At 34.7% G+C, this 27920-nt stretch overlaps 1 protein-coding gene across 1 annotated transcript; it reads right to left on the bottom strand.

Annotated features, from left to right (window-relative positions):
• Nucleotides 1–129: 129 nt before the first annotated feature.
• On the bottom strand, nt 130–26541 carry LOC117316660 (serine incorporator 3-like). The gene is given in 15 exon segments (XM_033871362.1): nt 130–3375; nt 4483–4633; nt 9080–9091; nt 11352–11366; nt 12417–12490; nt 13802–13955; nt 14179–14265; nt 16342–16378; nt 16380–16436; nt 18496–18572; nt 19263–19400; nt 20276–20355; nt 22911–23116; nt 23277–23441; nt 26395–26541. Coding segments are annotated over 15 exon segments (1413 nt in total). The 5' UTR covers nt 26416–26541; the 3' UTR covers nt 130–3236.
• Nucleotides 26542–27920: the final 1379 nt, after the last annotated feature.

Genomic DNA, 27920 nt, shown 5'->3' with positions numbered 1-27920 from the left:
TTTATTTACATCATATACATGTACTATGGCATTCCTTTACTGGCTAATGTCACATGTCATTGTATTCACCAATCAAATTATTTCTACCATCTTCACCATAGGTGGTGTAATATCAATGTAAAAGCAAAACAAACTAATCCATGTGGTTGTTTATTAGTGACAACTGAAGACGTATACAAGCAGCAAGTTTATACAGTTTTCATCCAGAAATAAAAACCTTTTCCGGTATTTTCATGAAGGAACATAATTTTTTTTATACATTCATGAAGTATTCTATGCTATAGAGTCCGTAAGCTACGTGTAGATCTAAATCAAATTAACAGATGAAACAGAAATCATAAATTTTCCCATTGTGAAATAGTCTAAAATTTTTGACAGACTATTGAAATTTACCAAATATTAATCATCAAGTGTAAATCGATACAGAGTACAATGACTGCAACAGCAGAAACTCTGAAAAAAAATTGCAGTTCTCTATATAATCATAAAGGGACTTTATATCCTTGTACTTGCACATTCAGTATCATCCCAGTTAACTTCATCTTATTCATTAAAAGAAAATATGGTTACTGCATGATTTAAATGAGTAGGTATTCGAGAAGTGTTATCATCTTATACCTAGTGTGATTGTAACTATTATAATTCAACATTGTAAAGAAAAATATTATTTTCCACCTTTCAACTACATGTATTTGCAAAACAGAAAGATTGATTCATCAACAATGCAATATACACTTCCCTTACATGTACAGGCTCAAGTAAAGCAGAATGATAAAGTACGAAATAGCACAAAAAATATCCATAAAGCAAAAATTTCTATACTCTGACATACATCTACTGAGAAATGCTTGATAATATTGTAAAAACATTTCTACCACAATACGCTGTGTTATTCCACTCAAGCCATTGTATAAATGTGCCGACTGTTGGATATATATGTTATATTCCACTAGTGGAATATGACCATCCCGTCTTTTGATTGGTCAAGAATTCGAACTTTGACCCGAGCTGCAATTTTTATTGAAATCATCAATAATCAAATGACGTCACATCACCGGGTCCCTGCCGTCACCTGTACACCTTATTTGCATACGCGAAATAAGACTTTGCCACGTTTCCCTTTGATTCAAGCCGATATTATTGTGGTAGAAACAGGTCACACGACTCATGATTTTTGGATATGGAATTTATTTCACAGTCATATTAAAGTTGTTTTTTTTAAAGTTACAAAAGACACTCCATAAAGCTCGTGTCTTTTGTAACTTTTAAAAAATAACTTACTCGTGAGAAATAAATTCCATATCCAACAACCGCTCTTTGTGTAACCTCTATATTTATAATTGTCATGACATCAATGAGATTACAATACAACACATAACAATATCACAAATAATTCCTAGAAAAAAGCAGTTTTTGGTTTACCTGTTTTTAAAAAAGAAAACACTGTCTTTTTGATCTCCTATAAAATCTAATTATACAATGGTTTTAAATTAAAAATTTTATGATGCAATATCTATATATTTAACATGTTATGGTTATTTCATCGAGAAAAAAGTATATATATAGGATAGAAAACACCAATGAAAGACAGTTTGTCATTTTAAAAATATAACAATTCAAGAGAAAGTTAATGGAAAGTAAATCATCAATGTAAATTTCGGATTTTATAAAGTAAAAAAAAAGTTACTGCACTGTTGTTATTTTATCATTGTCACTTCATCTCATGTTTAATTTTGACTGGTATGACAACTTTAAAGAGGTATGTCTCACAAATGTTACTTTAATTATTTAATATTTCAAATTGTGAAATCAGTCAGCAACTACATGTATATGGTAACCTTAACAGGAAAGATATGAAAGTCTGTAAGATACAGACACCTATCTAATTAGGTGGGAATAAAAACCATCATACTACAACATTAACATCATATATCCGCTACAAAAAACATTCGGGATTAACAAGACAGGATATTAACATAAATTAACATAAGCCACATTTAGAAATGGTCATTTCTGATGTTTTAGATCAATCAGAAAATTTCCTAATAAAAAATAAATAGTTTTCGAATCTGGAGTTTGTATTCTCAGACTGGTAAGTAAAATAACACAATGGAAACATGTGTCCAAATATTTTTGTCTGGATCTCAAATTTCCTTGACATACGACATTCAGATTACTGATGGTCCTTTCTAAATGAAAAATAATACACAAAATTAATTAAATACAGATTTAGTGTTTTGATATATAATTTTGAAATGTATTTTGCAATCAGTCATGAATTACTGATCAACAATAAAAATCAAAAGAATGTATATTTAGAATGTATGATCTGATGCAGAAGAAACTATATTTTCTGGTTTATATGTTCATACACAATATCTTTGGAGAATATATACTTTCTTGAAGCTATTCTACAGAAAGATAAAACGACATTATAATTCCTACAAAAACCAATTCAATCTTTGCATTATATAGCTAATTCCTGCTGAAAAAAAAAGAATAACAAAACTGTTTAAACATAACATAAAGCAGAGTGAGTTCCTACAAAATCTCCACATGTACAGGTAAAATGTTTCATTAGCTCAACCGCAGGTCATGGCAACTAAATACCGTCTTGCATGAATTGTCTTTTCAAAACATCATATTAATTTCACACAAACAGCGTGATAATCAGTAATTCTGATTTTTCTGATAACACATTCTGAATATTTTCCCCACACAATGCTGCACTGGCATTCATATTTTTCAAGGTAATTCTGTCTAAGTTATCAGACAACATTACTTTAAAGCAGGCAGTGCGACTTTCAAGACAGAAACTTAATAATAGTGACCAAATTCTTTGCTACATTGCAACTTTTCTTTGAGCACTTTATCATAAAACGATGACAATTTCATCTCTGTACCAAGATGGGTTCAGATTTTGTTAATCCTTTATAGACCTTTTGACCAACAAGAACTTCGCAGTCATTCAAGTTTTTTTTAATTCTAACAAGCAGTTGAGCTAATGAATCTTCAATAGAATAGGACATATACAATCAAATAAGTCGTGTTTCTCCTTCACAAGCAAAAAAAAAATTGTGAATATCACATCAGTTTGAATGCCATCCCAACAGATACCTGTCTCAGACATATCAAGTTGGTTAGGTCTCCAATCTGTCTAGTTCATTAACAGTCTCTTGGCAGTTGTCAAAACTTTGTAGCCTGCCTTGTTTGATTCTGCTTGACATTTACGTCCCTTAGCTGAACTCGCGGTTGCGGAGGATCAAAGGAGCTACCAGCGTCCAGACATAAAGGGCTAAGCAGACCCAAGTAGAGGAGATCTTCACCCAAAGAGCCGGCATGTTGTAGTTCAGTGTGTTGAAGTCAGAACTTGGGCTGCAAAAAGAACAGAAAGAATAAGAAATACACCAAAAACGTATATATGTACACTCATATCCCAGATGTATCTCAATTTTTGTAATTTTTCGGCATAGCCGTATAATTTTCTTTTGGCCCCGGATATGATGCGAAGGTGGCGTTACTGGTCAAATTAATTAGTTCGCTAATTTATTTCACCAGCAGTTTTACATAATAACCACCAGCATTAAAACTATGCCGTTTATCTTTTTTAAAGATATTTCTTGTTTCTCTTTATTTCAAATACTTTCATCTTTTTCCTTTGTATTCACCTTATTTTTTTTTTCAATGGATTTGTACAAAATGGAGTGATTCTTTGACTTCCTGTAGATTCTGGTTTACTGAACTCATCCTGAGTAATACGATCAGGAGAATCTCACCATGTAATATTTAAATTCTTATTTTTCTTGGGTGGGTGGACATGAAACCCAAATCAATGATGTGCAAATCAATTATGTGATCCTTTGCTATTGAAGAGTTCTCTCATAAAAATTGACAACGGTATAATGACCTATCAGATGCTGAAACAATGCAGCACAGCGACATACAGGCTGACTTAATGAATAGTGTAAAACTTTTAAGTCCCATCTGACAATAACACCAAAAGGCGACTTATTATAGAACTGTTGACCTTGAAGTTTGACCTTGAAGTTTAACCTTGAGGTTTCACCTTGAAGTTTTACCTTAAAGTTTTACTTAAAGGTTTGACCTTTAAGTTTGACCTTGAAATTTGACCTTTAAATTTGACATTGAAATTTGACCTTGAAGTATGACATTGAGGTTTGACCTTGAAGTTTGACCTTGAGGTTAGACCTTGAAGTTTGACCTTGAGGTTTCACCTTGAAGTTTTACCTTAAAGTTTGACCTTGAGGTTTGACCTTGAAGTTTGACTTTGAGGTTTGACCTTTCCTGAGATTTCCTAACCTACCTGTACCAGTTGGTGAGAGTCACCATGACATACAGAGCTCCCAGACACAACATGAAAAAATAGTGTAAAACCTAAGTCCCACCAGACAACACCATAAGGGGACTTGCTATAGAACTGTTGACCTTGGGTTTGACCTTTCCTGAGATTCCACAACCTACCTGTACCAGTTGGTGAGAGTCATCATGACATACAGAGCTCCCAGACACAACATGAAGTGGAAGAAGCTGTAGCTGTAGGCTACACCTTCTTCTTCATTGTTCCACACATTCTGTCCGCCTTTCTCCTCATCCTTGTCAGATTCCGATGAAGCTGTAACACACAAACACAAAAACTTATCATTCTTCCTTCTTTTCTTGTCAAAAATATCATCTTATCACATAACTGGCTTGTTCAACCATGTCATTCACCGTCTGATAAATATTGTACGACACGTGTAATAAACACTACATCATAAATAATGCTTTGTGTTGCAACGAATCTGTGATGTTACACGATTGTTTCTGCAGAGAACAACATTATGTCCCAGTCAAAATTTTCCTTTCTTATGATATAGAATTTATATTTATAAATTTGAAGGTTTTTTCTCATTATATTCTTATAAATACAAGTTATGTGATATACATAATCTTACACTTGTGTTTTGTTTGTTTACTGGGTTTATCATCATGTGATCAGCCAGGCTAATTTTGAGGCGGGCCTCCTCGTTGTAGTTGGTGACTACTGTGCGTATTACTAAGCAGCATACGGAAGGCCCGTTGCATGCCATCCAGAGCAATTACAGTAAAATGTCTTGCCCAAGGACACAACAACACAAGCACAGACCGGCCTGTTTCTCAGCTTCAATTCCCGAGAAACACAAAGTGACATGGGTAGGGAGCGCCCAACCACAAACCTTGGATCTTCACCTGAGGTTATGTGGCAGAGGCTCTAACGGACTGAGTTATCATTGCCCCACTCATGTAATACAAAATTGATTTAACTTGTAATTAAAGAATACTTTACATGATGCTACAAATTGCCTAAAGGCTAATGCCACATCAAATTATTGGGATTGCTTAAGTTGATAAATTTAATACGACGTAGTCATTCATGTAAGGTACTTTACATCTATACTCCTTTCTGAGTACGCCATATAACACAGATACTGGTATTAAGATCCATTCAATTCAAACAGGGATCTGTAAGGCATTTCAGAACTCTCTTATGAAAATATGAAATATATATCAATTGTACAAATGTATTTGATACCTTGAATATCTTAAGGTTTTAGAAGAGTTGATGGAACTTTAAAATTCATGTATGCTAATAAGTTGTAACATATAAAACATTTACCATTATAAAACCTGCTGATGAATAAGGCTCCATAATAAACATATTCTATTTCAGGCATATATATCAAACCTCTTTTCATAAGGAATTTAATTTTTCAAAACAAAAAGATCATTTGATGATATAGTTCTTGTATGTTTAAATTTCTGAAACTTAGAAAGAACTTTTAAGAACTGGAGAATAGTCTTACAGAAATATACGCAATCAAATTTGACTGTATTTAACACTTTTAATTGATGATGCATTTATTTTAGTACGATGATTAGAAAATTTTCTATGCTTTGAATATTTTCCAATTTAGACCTATAAAAATGTAAACTAGTCCTCCTCATATGATACTAGCTAGCTTTAACTAACTATACTGATAATAGTGACTTATAAGCTCTGTATGTAGCACTACAAGCTTAAGCCCCGTGACAAATTTAATAGCAAAAACAAACAAGAGGCCCAGGGGCCTTAACGGTCATCTGACTCTAAATTAAAACCCTTATATTATTGTAGTATGCATTCTCTGTAGCAAGTATATAGTGGCACTGTTGGCCATGGTGGCCATCTTGGATTTCTGACCGACCCAATAAATAATAACACTTGGTCTGGACCATATAAGGATAATATCTGGTAAGTAAGAGCTGAATCCCACCGGTGGAATTTGAGAAGAAGTTTGAAATAGGTGTTGTTCATGAAAACCATGATTGCGCAATCATGTTACGAAATGGCCGTCATTGCTGCCATGTCAAAGTTTTTACGAGGCCGAAAAAAACAACAACACTTTGTTTGCCCTCCTTCCTTAACATTCTCACAAATTTCCAGCTCAATGACACCAGTGGAACTGGAGAATAAGTTTAAAATGTCTTTTTTAAGATTGCGGATATGGTGGCCATCTTGGATTTCAGACCAATCTAAAAAATAACAATACTTGGTCAGGATCATCTCAGGAACATTTCAGGCAAGTTTCAGCCCAACAGCACTGGTGGAACTTGAGAAGAAGTTTAAAATGTGTTTTTCAAGATGGCGGCAATGGCGGCCATCTTGGATTTTGGACCGACCCGAAAAATAACAACACTTGGTCAGGATCATCTCAGGATCATTTCTGGCAAGTTTCAAGCCCAACAGCACTGGTGGAACTTGAGAAGATGTTTAAAATGTGTTTTTCAAGATGGCGGCTATGGCGGCCATCTTGGATTTCGGACCGACCCGAAAAATAACAACACTTGGTCGCAATCATATCAGGATCATTTCAGGCAAGTTTCAGCTCAATAGCACTGTTGGAACTTGAGAAGAAGTTTAAAATATATTTTTCAAGATGGCGGCTATGGCGGCCATCTTGGATTTCGGACCGACCCGAAAAATAACAACACTTGGTCAGGATCATCTCAGGATCATTTCTGGCAAGTTTCAGCCCAACAGCACTGGTGGAACTTGAGAAGAAGTTTAAAATGTGTTTTTCAAGATGGCGGCAATGGCGGCCATCTTGGATTTCGGACCGACCCGAAAAATAACAACACTTGGTCGCAATCATATCAGGATCATTTCAGGCAAGTTTCAGCTCAATAGCACTGGTGGAACTTGAGAAGAAGTTTAAAATGTGTTTTTCAAGATGGCGGTTATGGCGGCCATCTTGGAATTTGGAACGACCCGAAAAATAACAACACTTGGTCGGGATCATCTCAGGATCATTTCTGGCAAGTTTCAGCCCAACAGCACTGGTGGAACTTGAGAAGAAGTTTAAAATGTGTTTTTCAAGATGGCGGCTATGGCGGCCATCTTGGATTTCGGACCGACCCGAAAAATAACAACACTTGGTCGCAATCATATCAGGATCATTTCAGGCAAGTTTCAGCTCAATAGCACTGGTGGAACTTGAGAAGAAGTTTAAAATGTGTTTTTCAAGATGGCGGCTATGGCGGCCATCTTGGATTTCGGACCGACCCAAAAAATAACAACACTTGGTCGGGATCATCTCAGGATCATTTCTGGCAAGTTTCAGCCCAGCAGCACTGGTGGAACTTGAGAAGAAGTTTAAAATGTGTTTTCAAAATGGTGGCTATGGCGGCCATCTTGGATTTCAGACTGACCCGAAAAATAACAACACTTGGTCAGGACCATCTCAGGATCATTTCAGGCAAGTTTCAGCTTAATCCCACTGGTGGAACTTGAGAAGAAGATTGAAATGTGAAAAGTTTACGCACGGCGCACGGCGGACGGCGCACGGCGCACGACGACGGACGAAGCATGATGACTATAGGTCATCCTGACCCTTCGGGTCAGATGACCTAAAAATCAAAATAACAGCTTTCATAAAATCAGATGGCCTAAAAAATATGCTTGTGTGTCAGATTTAACTCAAAAATGTTTTTCAGATTTCATTCCAAAAACCTTGATACAAATTCTTTATTTTTTTTTCAATTAGTTTAATATTAATCTGCAGAAGATGTTTGGGTCAATTAGAAAACTTCAAAAACATGTATACATATTCTTCATAATAGGTGAGTACAACAAATATTTTTTTCAAAGTAGGCGTGTAAGTATATTTTACATTCAATTTGATGAAACAATCTATTGTTCATAAAATTAATCTAGTCCATAAGTCAAGATGATAAGTCAAGTTTTTTGCGAAATCCAAAAGTCCATTTTTTTTTATCTATAATGAATAAGATTATCAATTGATAATATTCAGGTATTTGTTAGCACAGTGATGTTAGAAAACCAAAACAGAATACACATAGTGAAACACATACATGTAGATACAAAGTGACTTGGAATATGTATAAGGTGACAGTATTAAGGGATAAGGAAATTAGAAAAGGGAGAAAATTAAAGTTTTTGTCAGAGTTAGATAAGCATCTTAATTTAACAAACATCTGAGCTATTCTGCCATATTTTATGCCCATAACTAATAAACGCTATATGATACAACTGCAGTGACTGTTTTGAAGTCTCACATGATAGTATGTCTTTAGTAGCAAACAAGATATTTTTCTGCAATTTACAGTCGTTGATTGAATGTGAAATTATACACAAAGAAGGGATAGATGTTTTCTTTGGTGTAGGTCAAAGGTCAAAATGTAGGTCAGAGTTAAATTAGCTTTTCTGATCTTTGACCAGTAAATATTGGTTCCCTTATCATGTTAGGATAAACAAAGTTCTAAATTAAAGTGTCAATTCTAAGACGAGTAATTAGCACTTTTGAGGATCAAATAAGTAAATACGGTAATTCTAATACCATGGCTAGCAGACATGAGAAAATCTTGATTACAATTTCTACAGAACAAAGACACACAAGATTTTAGCAACTTACTGTACAAAGGATTGTACAAAAAAAAAGATATTATCAGAAACTCTCATTACAAATAGAGTTAGATAGAGAAGAACCAAAATATGAATTGAACTGCATCATTTTGACGATCACAGCAACACCATACACACCTTGATAATCAGCTGTAAATAATAACAAAAAAACAATGCAACAGCCATTCAAAAAACAACATTCAAATCATACATGTACTATATGCATATGTTTAACACTAAAATTTACAGTAAAAAACTTTCTTCCCTGAATTGACCTCTTTTGCTTATTGATTTCGATTTGTTAATAACATTTCTGAACACAAATAAAGTTTTCAGGTAAAATTGGGTAAACTAATTGAACTGGTCAATTATATTGGTTCCAATGGACCCTTAACAGGCGAAACTCCAATCAACATTATCCTACTCAATAAAACTCCAAACCCATGGCCACCGTTCCAGTTGGTTGTGACCCACGTACCACATCCTTGATCTTGGTTATCTTATTTGGTTACAGATAATGTGGATAAAATTTATTCAGGAATGGAAATATGTTAAATTGATTTTAATCTACAGCTGCCATATATCTGTTGTGATAGTTGATATATTTGGGTCTTCACGATCTAAAACAACATGGAGTGCAAAGGCTGAAATCAAAGCATCTCATTATAATAAACAAAGCAAGAGAGGAAACTTTTAACTGGACCAACTTAAAGCATGCAGTAGCGATGCTATGATGAGTTCTGAGGAAGCGTAAGGCAGATCAGATGCTACATTCATTTATTATCGTCAATCGTCTAGATTGGACTTTTTTTTAATGAAGTATATATGCCACTAAATGTATAGAAGTAACAGTTATAAATTCTGAAGTCTATGCTGGTTTACAAAATGCTTTTTAATACTAGTACTGTTCAATGTTAACGTTATGTCTACTATATTTTAAAATATTTTTGTTTACGTTTATCATAGGTTTGTTTGTGTGCTAGGTTTATCGCCACGTGAACAGCCAGGATCACTTTTATCAGAGTCTTGGTCTCTTTGTGGTATTGGTGACTACCTTATTGTACAACATACAGGATGCACGTCACATGCCATCCAGAGCAATTAGGGGTAAAGTGTCATGCCCTAGGACACAAACACGACGGCACAGATCAACATATTTTTCAGGTTCTCAAGAAACACAAACTGACATATTAGCATGGGTAAGGAGCTCGATGCAATGAACTAGTTACCTCAGAACTTCACCTAAGATTACATGGCCAGTGCTCTTTTACCCACTGAGCTATCGCGGCCCCCTACCATTAGTTTTATTGTATATACATAATTATCTATCAAATGGTTTTTTGTCAATTTTTGTATGGGGTCAAACATTTTCATAACAGTCTGGTTCACATATAAAAGAATATATCTTACTGAAATATCTTTACCTACAAAAAGTTCAAATTAGTATGGGAAAGTGTTGAATTAATAACATTATTAGCTTAACCATGTACGCTGTATTAATATATAGCAAGTTACCCCATATATGTATAGATGCTATTATCTAATAGTGCAAAGATGTATGTATGTACTGTAATTACAATATCACTGTATCCTCAATCCTCTTTTTCATATGACTTACTAAAACATGACTTCATCCATTATGTTAAACCATAACACAGACTTTCAAATAATATTAAGAAATTATAACAGATAACAGATCTAATGTTTTACATTTAATTTTTAACTGAAAAAGTGTCACAAATAATTTACCTTTAATTTTTTTTTTACAATATTTGCAAAAATTCTTATTAAATTATTTGAAATGTGTTGACAATTCAAACGAGAATTTTTTTAAGCTTGTTCAAATTTTTTAATTTTATCTTGGCCAAGACTCAACAAATTAAAATGAAAAATTCTTTTGCATAATTTGGTTAATAAATCTCATATGGAATGGAAACTCATCTAAGATCCTTTATGCAAATCTTTTTGGTACATTATAATACACCCATAATTTAGTGCTTATAACAGTGCATGATGTGGGACAAAAACCGATATTTGTGTATAATATCTTTAAAATGATTCTGTATAAACATAAGCTGTTTCGATGTACATGTAGCATTTCATATCAACCAAACAAATCAAGAGGGAGTGAGTTTCAAAGAAATAAGCTTGCTTTCTTTTCTGTGGCTGGAACTGTTAGATTAGAATTGCTCTCATTAAATTATATTCATGCAACAAAAAACAGAAGAGTTCTATATAGATATGTATATTACACAAACATTCCATCATTAACAATTATAATGTAAAAATAAAAAAATCAACTGTTCCAACCACACGCAAGTCAAAATGCTTCAAAACTGGCAAGACCATTCCAACTACAAATCAAAACAACTGTTCCAACCACATAAAAGTTATATCTGAAGTCACTTACACAGAAGACTTTCGCCTGAAGAGTGGATAAAGGGACATAATTTTGATCAACTATACTGTTATAAAAGTGTTACTACTGAATCTACACTAACCCTCTTAATTGACTTCTGATGGACATGGACGTAATAAATAAATAATAATAAAAAAAAACAACAATCAGTGCAATTTAATGCTCGAATGCTATATGCATATTTATCCAGGAAAGGGAACTCAATTTGACAATTGAATGCAATTGTATAAAACATAATATCATCAAGATTAAAAAGAATTCGAAATAATTTTTGTGTTCCACTAAATCTTTATCTAAAAGCAATAATTATAAGTTAAAGTATCTTTAAAGTAAATCTGAATCTACCATTCATCATTATCTGTAAAATTGTTAAATTTAATAAGTTTCAGCATGAAGATTAAAGATTAAGCAATAATTATAATCTTTTTGGTTTCTGAGTTTTCAATCATCTCTGATAACTCATTAAAATGAAGCATACAAGCATGCTGCATTAATCTATGATTTTCAAATATTTCTGAATTTTAAGAATTAATCATATTTCAAAATGATCTGCATGTTAAGGTTTGGAAGCTCGTACATGTATGAGAAGAAGACATTCTATTTCACAAGTAAAATTTAGTATTATCATATATAATAAAACAATTCAATAATGCCAAGGCGATCCTATGTTCTCTGGCAAAAGAAATTCATAGCTATGTGCATGTCATGTCTTTCATTACAGCGTGCAAATTTACAAGTGCACACCCTATGTGACTGGTCCAGAGATTATCATATTATGATATTCCTTAGTAAATCAATAGAAGCAAAGTATGTACAATATAACAAAGATAACAAAGTTGTGTCACTATGACGTCCTTACTTCAGAAACAGAATACAAAAATATATATTATTGAATTATTTTTATCAAAGCACATTCACCATATTAAGCTTGCACAAAACATTTCAAATGAATTTAAAAAAGAAACTTAAAATTCTACGACCTAATCACTACACAATAATAACTTTTAATTACTATGGCTGAGAGTCGGCACTCGAGCATTAGTACTAAATACATACCTGTATCTGATTGCAGAATGGTTTTCTCCGACATGGTCAGTTTGCCTACTTGGCTGTTGGTTGAGGTCCTGATGCTAAAATATTAAACAAAACTCTGTTAAAATACAACAACTTAGGCAGATATTCAACACACAATTTACATCATGGATAAAAAGGATTTATTTAGGGTTATTCTACAATCATCTATGAGGGTAGGAGGCTCTTTAATGGTCAATTGTCCTAGATTTTCAATATACCAAATATGATTAATATCTTATGGGTAGTGGGAGTAAAAGTTCCCCATTTTCTAGTTTTCCTTATACACTAAATATATTTTAATATCTTGATGGGTAGTTGGACTCTGGAAAAATGCTTGCCATGTTACCCCACCACATGGATAATTTTGGAATAACCCTTCATTGTATTTTTGCCAGTGAAATATAGAAATATATCAAACTAATAAAACTTACATTTTCACTGTAGCAATGAGCAGTGAAAATATAAGATTTTGCAGTGAAAATTTCAGTTTTTTGTTTTTTGACCAATCAGAGCCAACCTTTGTATTCATCTCTTGCTGACAATTTTCCAATCAAAGCAAAGATAGATAAATGGGTTATTTTACTGTATTTCTGAAATATTTGACTAGTTTTTTGACAAAATACTCACTTGATGTTAGCTTTTTAAGCACAGATTCTCTGATAACAACAGAAAACGTTTCAATTTCCTTGAACAGTTCTTGTAAAATGGAGCGGTTAAGCTGATATGGAGTAATGTTATATTCGACAGAAAACCATTCAGTATCCTCTATATTAAAGATAATCTGACAGGATAAAATTCAAAAGTACCATAATTTTGAAAGTATAGCTATCATTAATTTTTGCTATAATTTATCATTTATTAACTTAAGTTAAGCAACCAGACCCTTTTCAGGTGTAAAAGACTAATTATTACCTCTAAGTACGGTATTTCAGGTGAAATTTGATTTCTTTACTGGGTAAGTATGATTACTTTACTGGGTAAGTCCGATAACTTTACTGGGTAAGTCCGATAACTTTACTGGGTAAGTCCGATAACTTTACTGGGTAAGTCCGATTACTTTACTGGGTAAGTCCGATTACTTTACTGGGTAAGTTCGATTACTTTACTGGGTAAGTCTTATCACGTTACTGGGTAAGCCTGATTACTTTACTGGGTAAGTCTGATTACTTTACTGGGTAAGTCCGATAACTTTACTGGGTAAGTCTGATTACTTTACTGGGTAAGTCTTATCACATTACTGGGTAAGCCTGATTACTTTACTGGGTAAGTCTGATTACTTTACTGGGTATATAAGTCCGATTACTTTACTGGGTAAGCCTGATTACCTGGAGGTCAGATGTCCCTGCTCTAGTACCTGGGATACTTACCTAGAGTAGAGGACAGCAAACAGCCAGAGAAGGAGGGCCAATAGACTCTGGTAGTCAAATTGTCCAAACACCATTGAGCCACTCGTACTGGATGAGGAAGGAGCTGTGCTGTTGCCACTAAATATCTCGGGCAGACTCGGATTACAAGAGGTATCTATAGTAATGATAATAACATTATTTAGTTTGTCAAATACAAAACTCCTTAAAAGACATTGTTATCATCATGAATCTTTCTTATTTCAAAGAAGTGTTATCATATAAATCTTTCTTATTTCAAAATAAGAAAATACGAAAATAAGAAATAATAATCTTTCTTATTTCAAAGAGGTATCAACAAATGAAAGTACAGTGTAAGATATATTTGAAAATTATTGTACCTGGGTTGTTGGACATGGCTGACCAGGTTAAGTACTGGACATACAGGGTGATGACTGCGGACTGCAACAGGCCAGACCTTGGGTTTACTGTAAAACAGAAATATACAGTTAAATAATATAAATGATACACGTTTTACTCTTTTGTTGTCATATCATTTCTAAGCTTTTAGTGCTTTCTCTCAATTTAATTTGGCATTAATCAAGTATACACAGTATATTGTATGGTTTCTATTTCAATCTATACTCCAGGGGTTACATTCACTTTCGCTCTCTGTTTCCAAGTAATCACCCTCGATACTCCAGGGTAATTTCACTTGCACTCTCTGTACCCCAGTAATCATCCCGGATACTCCAGGGGTTAAGTTCACCTTCCTTCTCTGTATCACAGTAATCATCCCTGACACTCCAGGGGTTAAGTTCACCTTCATTCTCTGTATCACAGTAATCATCCCTGATACTCCAGGGGTTAAGTTCAACTTCCTTCTCTGTATCACAGTAATCATCCCTGATACTCCAGGGGTAAAGTTCACCTTCCTTCTCTGTATCACAGTAATCATCCCGGATACTCCAGGGGTTAAGTTCACCTTCCTTCTCTGTATCACAGTAATCATCCCTGACACTCCAGGGGTTAAGTTCACCTTCCTTCTCTGTATCACAGTAATCATCCCTGATACTCCAGGGGTTAATATAAGTTCACCTTCCTTCTCTGTATCACAGTAATCATCCCTGACACTCCAGGGGTTAAGTTCACCTTCCTTCTCTGTACCCCAGTAATCATCCCTGACACTCCAGGGGTTAAGTTCACCTTTGTTCTCTGTATCACAGTAATCATCCCGGATACTCCAGGGGTTAAGTTCACCTTCCTTCTCTGTATCACAGTAATCATCCCTGATACTCCAGGGGTTAAGTTCACCTTCCTTCTCTGTATCACAGTAATCATCCCTGACACTCCAGGGGTTAAGTTCACCTTCCTTCTCTGTATCACAGTAATCATCCCTGACACTCCAGGGGTTAAGTTCACCTTCCTTCTCTGTATCACAGTAATCATCCCTGATACTCCAGGGGTTAAGTTCACCTTCCTTCTCTGTATCACAGTAATCATCCCTGATACTCCAGGGGTTAAGTTCACCTTTGTTCTCTGTATCACAGTAATCATCCCTGATACTCCAGGGGTTAAGTTCACCTTCCTTCTCTGTACCCCAGTAATCATCCCTGATACTCCAGGGGTTAAGTTTACCTTCGTTCCCTGTACCCCAGTAAACATCCCGGATACTCCAGGGGTTAAGTTCACCTTCCTTCTCTGTATCACAGTAATCATCCCGGATACTCCAGGGGTTAAGTTCACCTTCCTTCTCTGTATCACAGTAATCATCCCGGATACTCCAGGGGTTAAGTTCACCTTCATTCTCTGTATCACAGTAATCATCCCTGATACTCCAGGGGTAAAGTTCACCTTCGTTCCCTGTACCCCAGTAAACATCCCGGATACTCCAGGGGTTAAGTTCACCTTCCCTCTCTGTATCACAGTAATCATCCCCGATACTCCAGGGGTTAAGTTCACCTTTGTTCTCTGTATCACAGTAATCATCCCTGATACTCCAGGGGTTAAGTTCACCTTTGTTCTCTGTATCACAGTAATCATCCCTGATACTCCAGGGGTTAAGTTCACCTTCCTTCTCTGTATCACAGTAATCATCCCTGATACTCCAGGGGTTAAGTTCACCTTCATTCTCTGTACCCCAGTAATCATCCTCAATACTCTAGGGGCTATAATTTTATTTCCACTCTCTGCACCCCTTTGGATCATCCCCAATGCTACAGGGCTATGTTCACTTTCACTCTCCGCACCTCATCCTCGACACTCCAGGGGCTATAATTTACTTTCCCTCTTTGTATCCAGAGATTATCCTCAATACTCCAATGGCTACATTCACTTTCAATCTCTGTACCTCGCTTTTCATTATTATTAATTTATGCAGACTTTAAAAGCAGAATTCTTACAAGTTCCAAACCTACAAATCAAATTTTCCATTAAAAATTTCTCAATCAAAAAAAAAAAACAAAAAAACTTTCACTTTCACTCTCTGTACCCCGGGAATCATCCTCGATACTCCAGCGGCTACGTTCACACAATATTTATTTAAGTGCTGTACATGTACTTACATTCCTGGACCATGGGTAAGATGGCTAGTACAGATACCTGCCAGACACAGAATCAGATTAAAGCTGACGAAGAACTTGTGGAGGCTGCAGTCACCCTGTAAATCATATTAATCAATTTAATGGATACCACTGAATGTGTCAAATTCTCTGACAATACTCACTGAATTCATTTACACTTTAACCTTCTTGTCCAGTGAATATTCCGAAATTATAAATCTGACAAAATATTTATGTCATCACTGATAGACAAATTCTGATATCACTGTGTTTTGAGCAATTGGAGTAGTTCTGTTCTTTCTATTTGATACTATTGAATCATGTATTGATAAGTATGAAAAGGCATCCCATGGAATACAAATCTCCTAGCATGCCAAGTACACGCACTATGATATCCTGCAGTATGTCCTGAGGACAACACCTTTCAGGTATTCTCATAGATTATAGACATGACCCAGACAATGTAGCTTGATAAAAAATCTATTCAAAAATGAAGTTGGTTGAGGGATGACAACATTTTTTTCTATAAATAGTAACAACTATCTTGTCCTTGACCTTGGCACCCTGAAACACCAAGTCATTTGAGGTATTCTCACACCTGACTATTCCAAAGTTTGAAAGTTTGATTAAAATCCATTTAGAAATCAAGTCACAGGAGTGCCGACGAAAGCTGATCCTTCAAACGTATGTACACACATACTTTTTGGTTTGTTTTTGTTTAACGTCCTATTAACAGCCAGGGTCATTTAAGGACGTGCCAGGTTTTGGAGGTGGAGGAAAGCCGGAGTACCCGGAGAAAAACCACCGGCCTACGGTCAGTACCTGACAACTGCCCCACGTAGGTTTCGAACTCGCAACACACATACAAACGGACAGTTATAATTATATCTCTCCCAAACTTTGTCACCAGCAGATGATTAATTACATGTACATTTATGTATTTACTTGAATACATGAACATAAACCAGTCATAAGCTATCAAATTATTCCCCACTCCATTAAATGTTTGATTATTAGTCTTTGGCCCATAGAAATAAAAAGAATGAAAACTGGAACATTTTCTGCTCAGATGTGTATACAGTGAAATATATATACTCATCCTAGAACCATCAGACAGTTTACAACAACCAGAAGTATTTGTAGCAAAGAATGATAAACAAAGAAGAAAAGGCCCAGTGTCAGATTGAATTGCTTCATGAAGTGCAAAGTAGACGTAGTGTAAACTTATAAGCCATTACAAATCCATGGAAACCTCTATTGAATATGTAACCTGGTAAATACTAGCCGCAATATTGATATACCGCTCCGCTAGAAAGATCTCTTTAGCTCGATTGGTTGAGCGTAAGACTAGTAAGCCAGAGGTCCCAGGTTTGATCCCTAGCGGAGGCAGGGATTTAAATTTAAATCACTGCCTCTGCTAAGGTCACAAATACTATTTGAGACTTAATTAATATAAAAGCAAACAGTTTGCCACCAGTCTTTAAGACCTGCTCATATTCAGTTTACTAGGCAAGTATCAATAATTAAATTTTCAGTGTTCCAGCTAGGATTTCAAAAGGGCAGGTCACTGACCCAAAAAAGGGCACTTTTGTACGCGGTTTCAGATTTTTAGGGCATATTACATGTTGCATACATTGAAACTGAAGCTGAAGTTACGGGGATGAAAGACGATGAAAAATCGTCAAGGCATATTACGGGGCGCGTGGAAATAGGGCAGGGCGCATTTTTAATTTACAGATTAAGGCAGGGCGCTGCACCCTGTTAACCCGACCTAGCTGGAACACTGATTTTGCATTGCATGCAGTCTCCCATCACCATGAGCACATAGATGTAGTTTAGGTCACATCACATGACTGTTACGCCATTTTGATCAATGACATGGAAATGCTTCGCAATGCCAAACAGATAAATCAAATACAGAGAGGATTCTGTTTATGAACAATTGGGTTACGACATAATTTTAGTGCTATGTTGATCATTGCCATGAGAAATTTGTAAAAGAAAGACAGAGGTTAAAACTAATGCAAATATAACAATTGAATGCTTGTTAGATTGTTTTATTGCCCATTTAAATGCAATAACAATAACAGATAAAAAGAACACAATCTAACAAGCGTTTAATTGTTAAATACAATGTATTTTTTAGATATCACATACCTTGGCGTAATACACGTAGAAAAGTACGATGGCGACGATGGCCAAAATGTAGAATATGACAGTAAAAAACAGCAGTCCTGAAAAAAAAAGAACAACATGCCTGGAAAATGGAAACACTTAGTCTAGTACTATTATTTTTTCTCTTCCCATAGACAATACAAAGGTAAAATAATTTAGTAATTTTAATCTGTCTTATAACATAAAAATCAAATAATTAGAAAAAATATTAAAATAGTAATACATTATACATGTACATTCCCAAATATGTTAGTCACAATGGCTATCGGTAAAATCAGTACAATTAAGGTCATATACAAGATATACCATATTTATGTGAAAAATATACATCAAGTTTTCAGGAAAAAAGACTCTTTAGTTCAATTAATAATATATAAAATACCTTAAAGTTACATTGTTTTTGTTTTTACTCTCATAATCATAATACATATATAGGATATTGCAGATTGTTTTCCGCAAGCTAATTATTATCATATCGATAATTAATTACTTACCAATTTACAACATACAAAATCACATTTCCCATGTACAGGACTATCTATATTCAAGATAAATGAAACTTTCGTACATTTTGTTCATTACCGATAACAGATATATTTATGTAAATTATCAAGAAAAATGATTTTGCAAGGAAATATTATGGATCCAATATGTCCAAACATTTTCTCACATTGCCAATGAAAAAGTAACCAGTACTCTTTTCTAAAATCTAAAACAGCATGAAAATTTTTTTTTTCCTCTTAACTTACCAAAGTAATAGCATTTGGATTCAGTTTCCTCATATTTTTCCACCCAGCTCTCAGCCCAGCCATGTCCAAAATCAATGATGAGGATAAGTTGTATGAGTATAAAGAGGAAGGCTCCAATCATACCAATGACCATCCACACTGAAAAGTAGACAACAATTCATGGTTACAGGGATTTCTTCACAGATTTAGGACAAAAGGGCATGACATATGTTTTTATGACCAAGAATGAAAATTAACCTGCGGGGTCTGACTCCTTGATCACTTATTATACATGTCAAGCCCCTGTGGTTTTGGATGGGGGCTTTTTGCAGAGTTTTGAGAAGAGAATGAAGGAATTTGGAATGAAAGTTTCCAGAGTATAATACAAAATTTGGAATTTGAATTAGCTAAAATAATTTCAATTGGAAATAGGGCCTCTTATATATCGGCCACCAAAAGCCCTGAATCATCTTCTGTGATTAAACTTAAACATTTGTCAGTGTCACAGATAATAAAGGTGATCATGAGTTTCAAACATAAGATATATAGACAGTAGTATCAAACATAGTTGCATTTTAAACTGAGTAAGGAATTCAGTGATCTTTATGACTCAGATTTGAGTCCCAGACTCATCCTTTTCCTGTGAGATTCACTCAAATTTTGAGTCACCACTATTATCATTAGAGTAATACAGTTTGGATTCATTAAAGAAATGGTGCTCTGGGTCTGTATTCATAAAACCGTACTCTTTTGTGCCTCAAGATTATAATAGTATATTCAATAAAAAAAAATTGTAATACAGCCTATTTCTCATAAAACAATCAGGAAATCATGAGATACATAGAGTCTACATATATATAAATAACATGCCAACATGTACCATCTTAATCCTATAACATAAGAGGCCGCTGGTCGGCTCTTTTTTTTTTATCGGATATCATTTTGCCGACTGCGACCTCTTATTTCCAAAGCACTAATTCATCTAAGCTTTTCAAACATTGGTATATTTTTTTTCTCAATTTGGCCCTAATTACCTTGTCCAAACTCTCCTCTGGGGATGTAAAATGCTCCAACACAAATACCAACAAGAACCAGTATCTTTATGGCCCAGAATCTGGAAACAGATGAGAACATGCAACTACATAATATGTACATATCATCAGAAACCTCAGGTTTTAAAAGTCATTTGGTAGAGTTTCAGGAATCCGGAACATTTGACTACAAAATGTGTGCATACCTACCGTATTTTACCACAAATAAGCCCCCTCCCGCAAAACCCCCCCAACCACTTTGGTTAAAAAATCTAGGAACAGGGAGGATGTTCGCAATTAAGCCCCCCCCCCCCCCCCCCCCAAGTTTTTGTCGAGTGATGTTACTGTTGAGTTGTTTGTCTTTGTGTTTACCTTTCAACTTCGTAAATTCTGGTCAGTAAAATCAACACACTGGTTAGTTTCATATAGCTAACCCTTTGACATGCAACGCTTGCTGTCTGGTGAAAGGCATTTATGTGGGGCATTGGTCAGTTTATGACCTGCTCACAGACCGTAACGGAATTATGACACTTCACTGACTGCAAGGGTGACAATACCGGGCTAAAAAAAACAATTAATTCAAAGCCAATTAAGCTGAGGTGACGTGGTTTGGGTTTCGTAGCAAATTGATCAAGGTTGAATAAATGCTTGTAAATGGCTTTGTATACTGCCTTTGATGTCAAGTGCACAAACTTGACTGTAAACCTACAACAGAGAAAGTGAAAACAATACTGACAATTCATGTTATCAACTGAGTATCTTAACGTGACTCAGTTAACTGGTTTTCAACTGGGATTATGGATTAAATTGGATAATACTGGACATTGCCAAATGTGTGTTGAAGTCAGTGCAGCCAGCTGTATTTATTACGGCCATGGACAGTAAAGTGAGTGTTACAAGTGTTGTGGTAAAGCATATGAACTTTTTAGTAGTACATGTGTCGGAACATTTATAATTAAATGTGTATTCATTCTTTTCCAAATCATAATGCAATATGTTGGTTATCATGGTTAATAAATCAAAAATTGGATTTTCTTTTTGTATTGTTATTTGTTTGCAACACAACAAAAATGAACGAATTTCAGTGTCATGATCGCTGTTTATTACAGCCATTGCTATCCAAAATGGCAGACATCACAACAAACATTTTTTAGGGGGGGGGGGGGGGGGGGGGGGGGGGTTGCCCGCAAATAAGCCCCCTCCCCACTTTTTGGTCTTTCTTTTTCCTCTAGGGGTGGGGGCTTATTTGCGTTAAAATACGGTAGATTCGCAATTTACAATTCCTGTAAATATGCTCATTTTATGAGAGACTTTGGTATTAAAAGTTTTCTAGTTGAACCTCACTTTTAAATTAGTCAGGTATACATATAACTACATGTATGTTGATAGCTATATTAATTTTCCCCTTTAACAGGTACTAAAAACAAGAGCTGTTGGAGAACAGCATAGCTCGTCTCGCAAATGTTTGTCAATAAATAATTAAAATATATTATTTGGAATGGTTTCGCAAATTGCATGAATAATATTTATATTGTTTTCAGATCAGATTATGTTTTGTGAATTCATGCAATTTTCAAAACCATACCATTTTATATATATATAAATTATTTATTGACAAACTTTCGGGAGACAAGCTATGCTGTTGTTAAATGTATATATTAAATACAAATGTAATTGCTTTTGGACATATTTCTTCAATTTTTGACAAAATATTATCCTAATGAGAGTTGTCTCCCTTTAAAAATGTGGACCAGTATAAATTGTCTATAGTGAGCATTTTCACATTGTTTTATTTTCAGTTTCACCCCAAGAAGGGATAGTGTAATTCCATAGGGACTCTTTTACCAAATATCAGCACCCTAGTACATCATAAAGTGACATGTTAATAGCTTTCAACATTTGCACAAAAATTTTAAAAATGTGTTTTTTCCCCAAAAAAATCTTTCAGTTTTACTCCAGGAAGGGATAGTTTTACCCCAGAGGGACTCTATTGCGAAATATCAGCACCCTAGTACAATTATAAATTACCTTTCAACACTTGCACCAAAAACTTAACGCAGAAATATTCTATGTCCAAAAATTTGAAAATTCTGGTTTTTTCCAAAAAAAATCTGTCGGTTTTACTCTGGCAGGGGATAGTTTAACCCCAGAGGGACTCTATTGCCAATTATCAGCACCCTAGTACAATTATAAAGTGATGTATTAATTCCTTTCAACACTTGCACCAAAAACTTAACGCAGAAGCATTTTAAGTCCAAAAATTTTCAAAAAATTGTTTTTTTTTTTCCAAAAAATCTTTTAGTTTAATTCCGGCAGGGGATAGTTTAACCCCCACAGGGACCATATTACCATAATTTACTATGCCTTTCAACACTTGCACCATAAATTTAACATTTGAAAAACCAACGCTGATGCCGACGCCCGACGCCGGAGTGACGACATAAGCTCTCACTCTTCTTCGAAGAGACGAGCTAATGATACCACAATTTGGGTTTAAATGGTTACTATAACCTTTTGAAGCACTGAAATTGGAAAGGACCCTGTTATTTTCAGGAACTCTATTCATACAATACAGAGGGACCGTCACCCTAATCATTACCCAAATCAAACCCTGGATAGGAAAAGATTAGTGACTAACCCGTTCTGGATACCAGATCTAGGATCCTTGGAGGATTTGACATTGATCATGATAATGGCGAAGAGAAAGAAGAACGCCGCCATAGCAAAGCAGATTCTGTACACAGACAGATATCCAACCATGTCATCACACATCGCCTTCTTGTCCTGGGCATGATCCTCCGTAAATATGTCAAAAGTGAAGTAGTCTTTACACAGCCCCGGAATCTATAATGGAAAATTAAATCAAAGCAAAATTTCATTAAATTATTTATCATCTTCAGACAAACTTAGTGTCAATATCTGGTAAAAAATGTACATAAATTAGACCAATCAAATTCAAGAGACGTTGACACACTCAATGAGTCTTGCACAGGATGCTTCTTACCTTATCCAGTGCCCCTCGGAGGCCTGGAGCCAGGAAAATAGAGGCTACAATGGTTCCAAAGATCAGAACTATTGAATAACCAATTCGAGTCGCGGTTGAGTTCTTGCATGATGGACAGGCCGCACAGCAAAGGCTACAGGCAGCACTCCCACAGCAGCAGGCAAGCTAAATGGAAAATCACACAATTTATTAATCAGTTCAATGGACAGATGATAAAGGTGAGTAAATATGCTTTTAAGACATGTACCTGTATTGTCAAGGCAATTGCACATGTATATTATCAATCCCAAGTAGAACATGTTTTATGATCTAGCTAATTCCAACTTCAAACCAACACGATTAACACTTAAAAAAATTTCTACATTTATTTATCATTATTTATTTTTTCACATTTCCATACCCAACAAAATTTTAATTGCAATCAGACTTGTACAGCTGACATAAGATTTTTGTAATTTTGTAATTTATTAATCAGAACAATCAGATAACTTCTTCAGCAAGATGCTTGCATTGAAAGCTATTTTAGGCTGCTACTAAAGCTTCTAAGGGACCCCATTGCGTAATGAGTAATGCAGAAACCTAATGTCTAAGAATGAATCCATAATACAGGATGAAATTTCACTTTTCGATTATTAAGATCAATAATGTCGCTAGAGTTATTTACAATCATTTAATTTTCTATTATGATCAATGATTTAACCACCAATTATTATAAGCCTGTCAATAAATGTCAAAATCCCAACATGTAAAACCATTGACAATAACTGTTGATATTTAGCCTCTCCCATCATAAAATTTGTCTCCTAGCTAGCTGTTTTCCCAGTACAAGACTTCTCCGTCAACACCAAGGGTATGAAAGATACGAAGACAGATGCTGGCAACCATGTGATGACGTCACATCTACATGTACAATGTCACCCTGACAATTCAATCACCACAAGTCAACACTGTGTTGCAGTTGTATTGATGCACTCATATGTTCAGATTTATAAATAAAGTATATAGGAGAACAAACAGGGTAAGAGGAGAAAAAAAAGATAAAAATTCACCCCTTTGGACGGACACAGGACTTGAAAGGGATCTCAACCCTCAGTATAGATCCTTAAGCTATCAATTACACATTACGTTATATGTGTAACATATCTTGCATTGGATAATCAAAAAAATTCATGGGATGATTTCTTCATGTTGTCATAATAAAGTACCTGTTGATCATTGTTTCATCAGCTGGACGATACAGAAATAAAAAAAACCATTAAGAATGGGAGAGAAATAATCATCCTCTGAATAGTACATTGAGGATGTGACAGAGCAACATTCCCAGTATTATTGATCGTGAGTTAGACTTGTAACCTAAAGTATTTCACCCCTTAGGTTGGAGATTTCTACATAGTCTTTGGTTCAGAAATAAGAGGCCCATGGGCCTTAATGGCTATCTGACTTTAAAGACACTTTTACTATATTGTAGTATACATATACTCAGTAGCAAGTACAGTGATGGCAGCCATCTTGGATTTCTGAACCCCCCAAATAGAGATCCGAGAGGAAATTGGTGCCCACTATATTAAATGATCTTTATAGGTTCCATGTCAGATTGATCTTCTCTCTATTTTTCCCTTCCTCTTACTACCGGTAATCTGTGTAAATTGAGAAATATCCCTCCAGTACTTTCAAACAAGGGGAACTTATATATGAAATTTTAGATTTATCGATAATGGCTGTCTGTCGGCCATGTTGTTTTCTGATTGGTCCCAAAATGCAACATGACCAATTTTCAAGGGGAACCTACATATGAAATTTGAGAATGATCCCTTCATGATCAGTACCTTCTGTAAAATAGCGATAACAAACTTCAATTGTCAAAATCCAAGATGGCTGCCTGTCTGCCATGTTGTTTTCTGATCGGTCCCAAAATGTAATATGCATATATAGAGAGAATACATGGTCAGTGTCTTAAAATATAAGCTGTATTTTGGCGAGGGTAAAGAAAGACGAAAGTGGCGAGCCTTGGCGAGTCACTTTTGATTTTCTGTCCCGAGCCAAAAATACAGCTTATATTTTAATACACTGACCATGTATTCTATTTATCCTGCAACAGTCATAAAAATAATCATCAAACATAATCATTTTGAAGTGAAACGGTGTCAAAAATGACAGAAATATGTTCGCCTTTTAAACATAGTTTCACTTTGAAGTAGGTCAGTCGAACTGAGGCATGTGCTAAGATTCCAAAATACAGCTGTTTTCCGTCACTGCCGTATAAAGCAAAAATATCTACAGTGGGTGTATTCCGACAATGCGGTGGCAGTTGCAGGATAAACTATACGGACCAAGGGAAATCTACATAAAAATTGGGAAAGATCCCTTCAGTTCTTTCTTAGAAATAGCGATAACAAGAATTGTTTACAGAGGGACAGACGGACCACGGACGCAGGGCGATTTGAATAGCCCACTAAAAACTGTGGGCTAAAAAATTCCACTAGTGGAATTAACCCGAGAAGATTATAGTGTTGTTCAGGAAAACCATGATTGCACAAGCCGTCGTTATTGCCATGTCAAAGTTTTTACCAGGCTGAAAAATATCTCTTTGTTGACTACTGTACTCCTTCTTAACATCTTATATATATTATAATTATATATAAATAGCATTAGGTGCTAAACAATTTGCACACAACCTATTTCTGAGGTCACTTATTTATCTAAAGCCTTTGTCTTCCACATTGACAGACAAGTAACCATGAACAGAAATATGCTCTTCATAATACAGTATAAGTCTATTGTTTTATTTATAGATTTATACAGACAGTACTATATTGTGTACTGTACATATATGCAGCCCTAATTATTATAACCTGTATATTGTAAACAACATTATTGATGTAACTTTACTTTGTTTAATCTTCGTATTAATATAATCGTTCATTTCCCTCATATCAAATTATTTGAATTATGTCTTTAGCCATCATTTGCCTATATAGGAAACTAGGAAGTAAAGTATAAGTGTATTATAGGCCTATGTAGTATGTAACATTATTTACGGTTACAGATCTCGTGACAATCATTACGACGCAAATTGAAGCCGTCAACTTAATCGGAAGAACTATGTTTCCATACTCACCGAGCCTACAATACAGCCCATGTTTCAGTACCAGAAAGATGTTACGATTTATCAAAGTTTCAAAGTAAATATTTCAGTTTAAAACCTGTGACGTTTAGTCATCAAATCTCCTGTTTGTTTATGTTTTGCAAATGGCGCATGAGCAGACTAGCGCTTAAACCGTTACCGGAAAAGGAACAAACCGGATTCTATTAACGCACAGTCCTTTGTTCGGTGTACGAAATAGCGCGAAGAATTTTTACTAAGGTAAAAACATTTGAAAAAAAATGAACAATAGAAAATTGATTGTAAAATTAAATCTTGATATTTATACCATAATTAATCACAGATTGATTAGACTACTGTACATTTAAACAGCACCGTGTCACATAAAAAAAATAGTATGAGGAGAGACGTACAAGTGCTTATAACTGTATATTTACAAGGTGAGTTATACCTAACATATGTGTAACTGTTAACGTTAGTTTCATAACTTAAAGATCCTGCTTACATAGAAATTACCGGAGGGATTGAACGTAAGTATTGTAATACATGTATTTCAATATTTTATGAAGGTCCTTTACTTTTTATTTCAGTAAATTTTTAACATTGGCATTGACAAGCCAAGTAATAGTTGTCACCGTAACAAAATTATACAAGATATATTTTAGACGAGAATTTATGAGTTCATACAGAAGGTATTTAATTTCTTTACAATAATATTATTTAAAGTTTATGAGATAGCTATCTGTTAGGCCTATATACTGGTATCATAAACTATACATGCTATATCATATAACATACATGTATATATATCCACAACCATAACGTACTTGAAGATACTCTTTTTGTCATCATGAAAGTAAGTGAAACAGATTTTAATATCCATTATGATTTATTTCCCTTATGTTTAATATTTCCCAATTATGTTTTATTTCCATTATTTTCTATTTCCATTATGATTTATTTCACTTATGTTTTATTTCCATTATATTACTAAGAAACAGTGTGAGTTAACTTTAATTATGACACGTTCTTATCCCTTATCATAATGGAAATAAAACATAATGGAAAGTAAACATAAGTGAATGGGAAATAATATTGATTTTACTAACAACAAATGGAATAGAGAAAAGGTCTCGAATTGGCCAGAAATTAAACACCCAATGCTTGGTCAATAGATGGACTAGTCCATATTTGATTCATGAGAGTGGATGTCCTATCTACTCAACAGCAGCATTTGCATTATGCTTTATTTCATTGTTTAATAAAACATAATGCAAAAAAAGTCTTTTAACCTTAAGATAGAAAGTATTTCACTAAAGTGAAATAAATCTGAAGCATATTTTACCTTAAGAGGAAATGGAAATGGGATTAAATGTTAAAAAGGTTTGCCATATTATGGCATGTATAAGGTATTTCTTCAAACCTATAGCATATATTTCACATTAAATTTTCTGATTAAATCTATATTCTTTATCAGACATGGTCATCTCAGATACTTTTTGGACCCGATACCACAACACTTAAAGATAATTCTAAGTTTC

Source organism: Pecten maximus, chromosome 18 (assembly GCF_902652985.1).
Source record: "Pecten maximus chromosome 18, xPecMax1.1, whole genome shotgun sequence".
Classification (NCBI taxonomy): Eukaryota; Metazoa; Mollusca; class Bivalvia; order Pectinida; family Pectinidae; genus Pecten; species Pecten maximus.
Note: the sequence above shows the minus strand (reverse complement) of the source record. Positions and strands in the feature narration are given on the sequence as shown.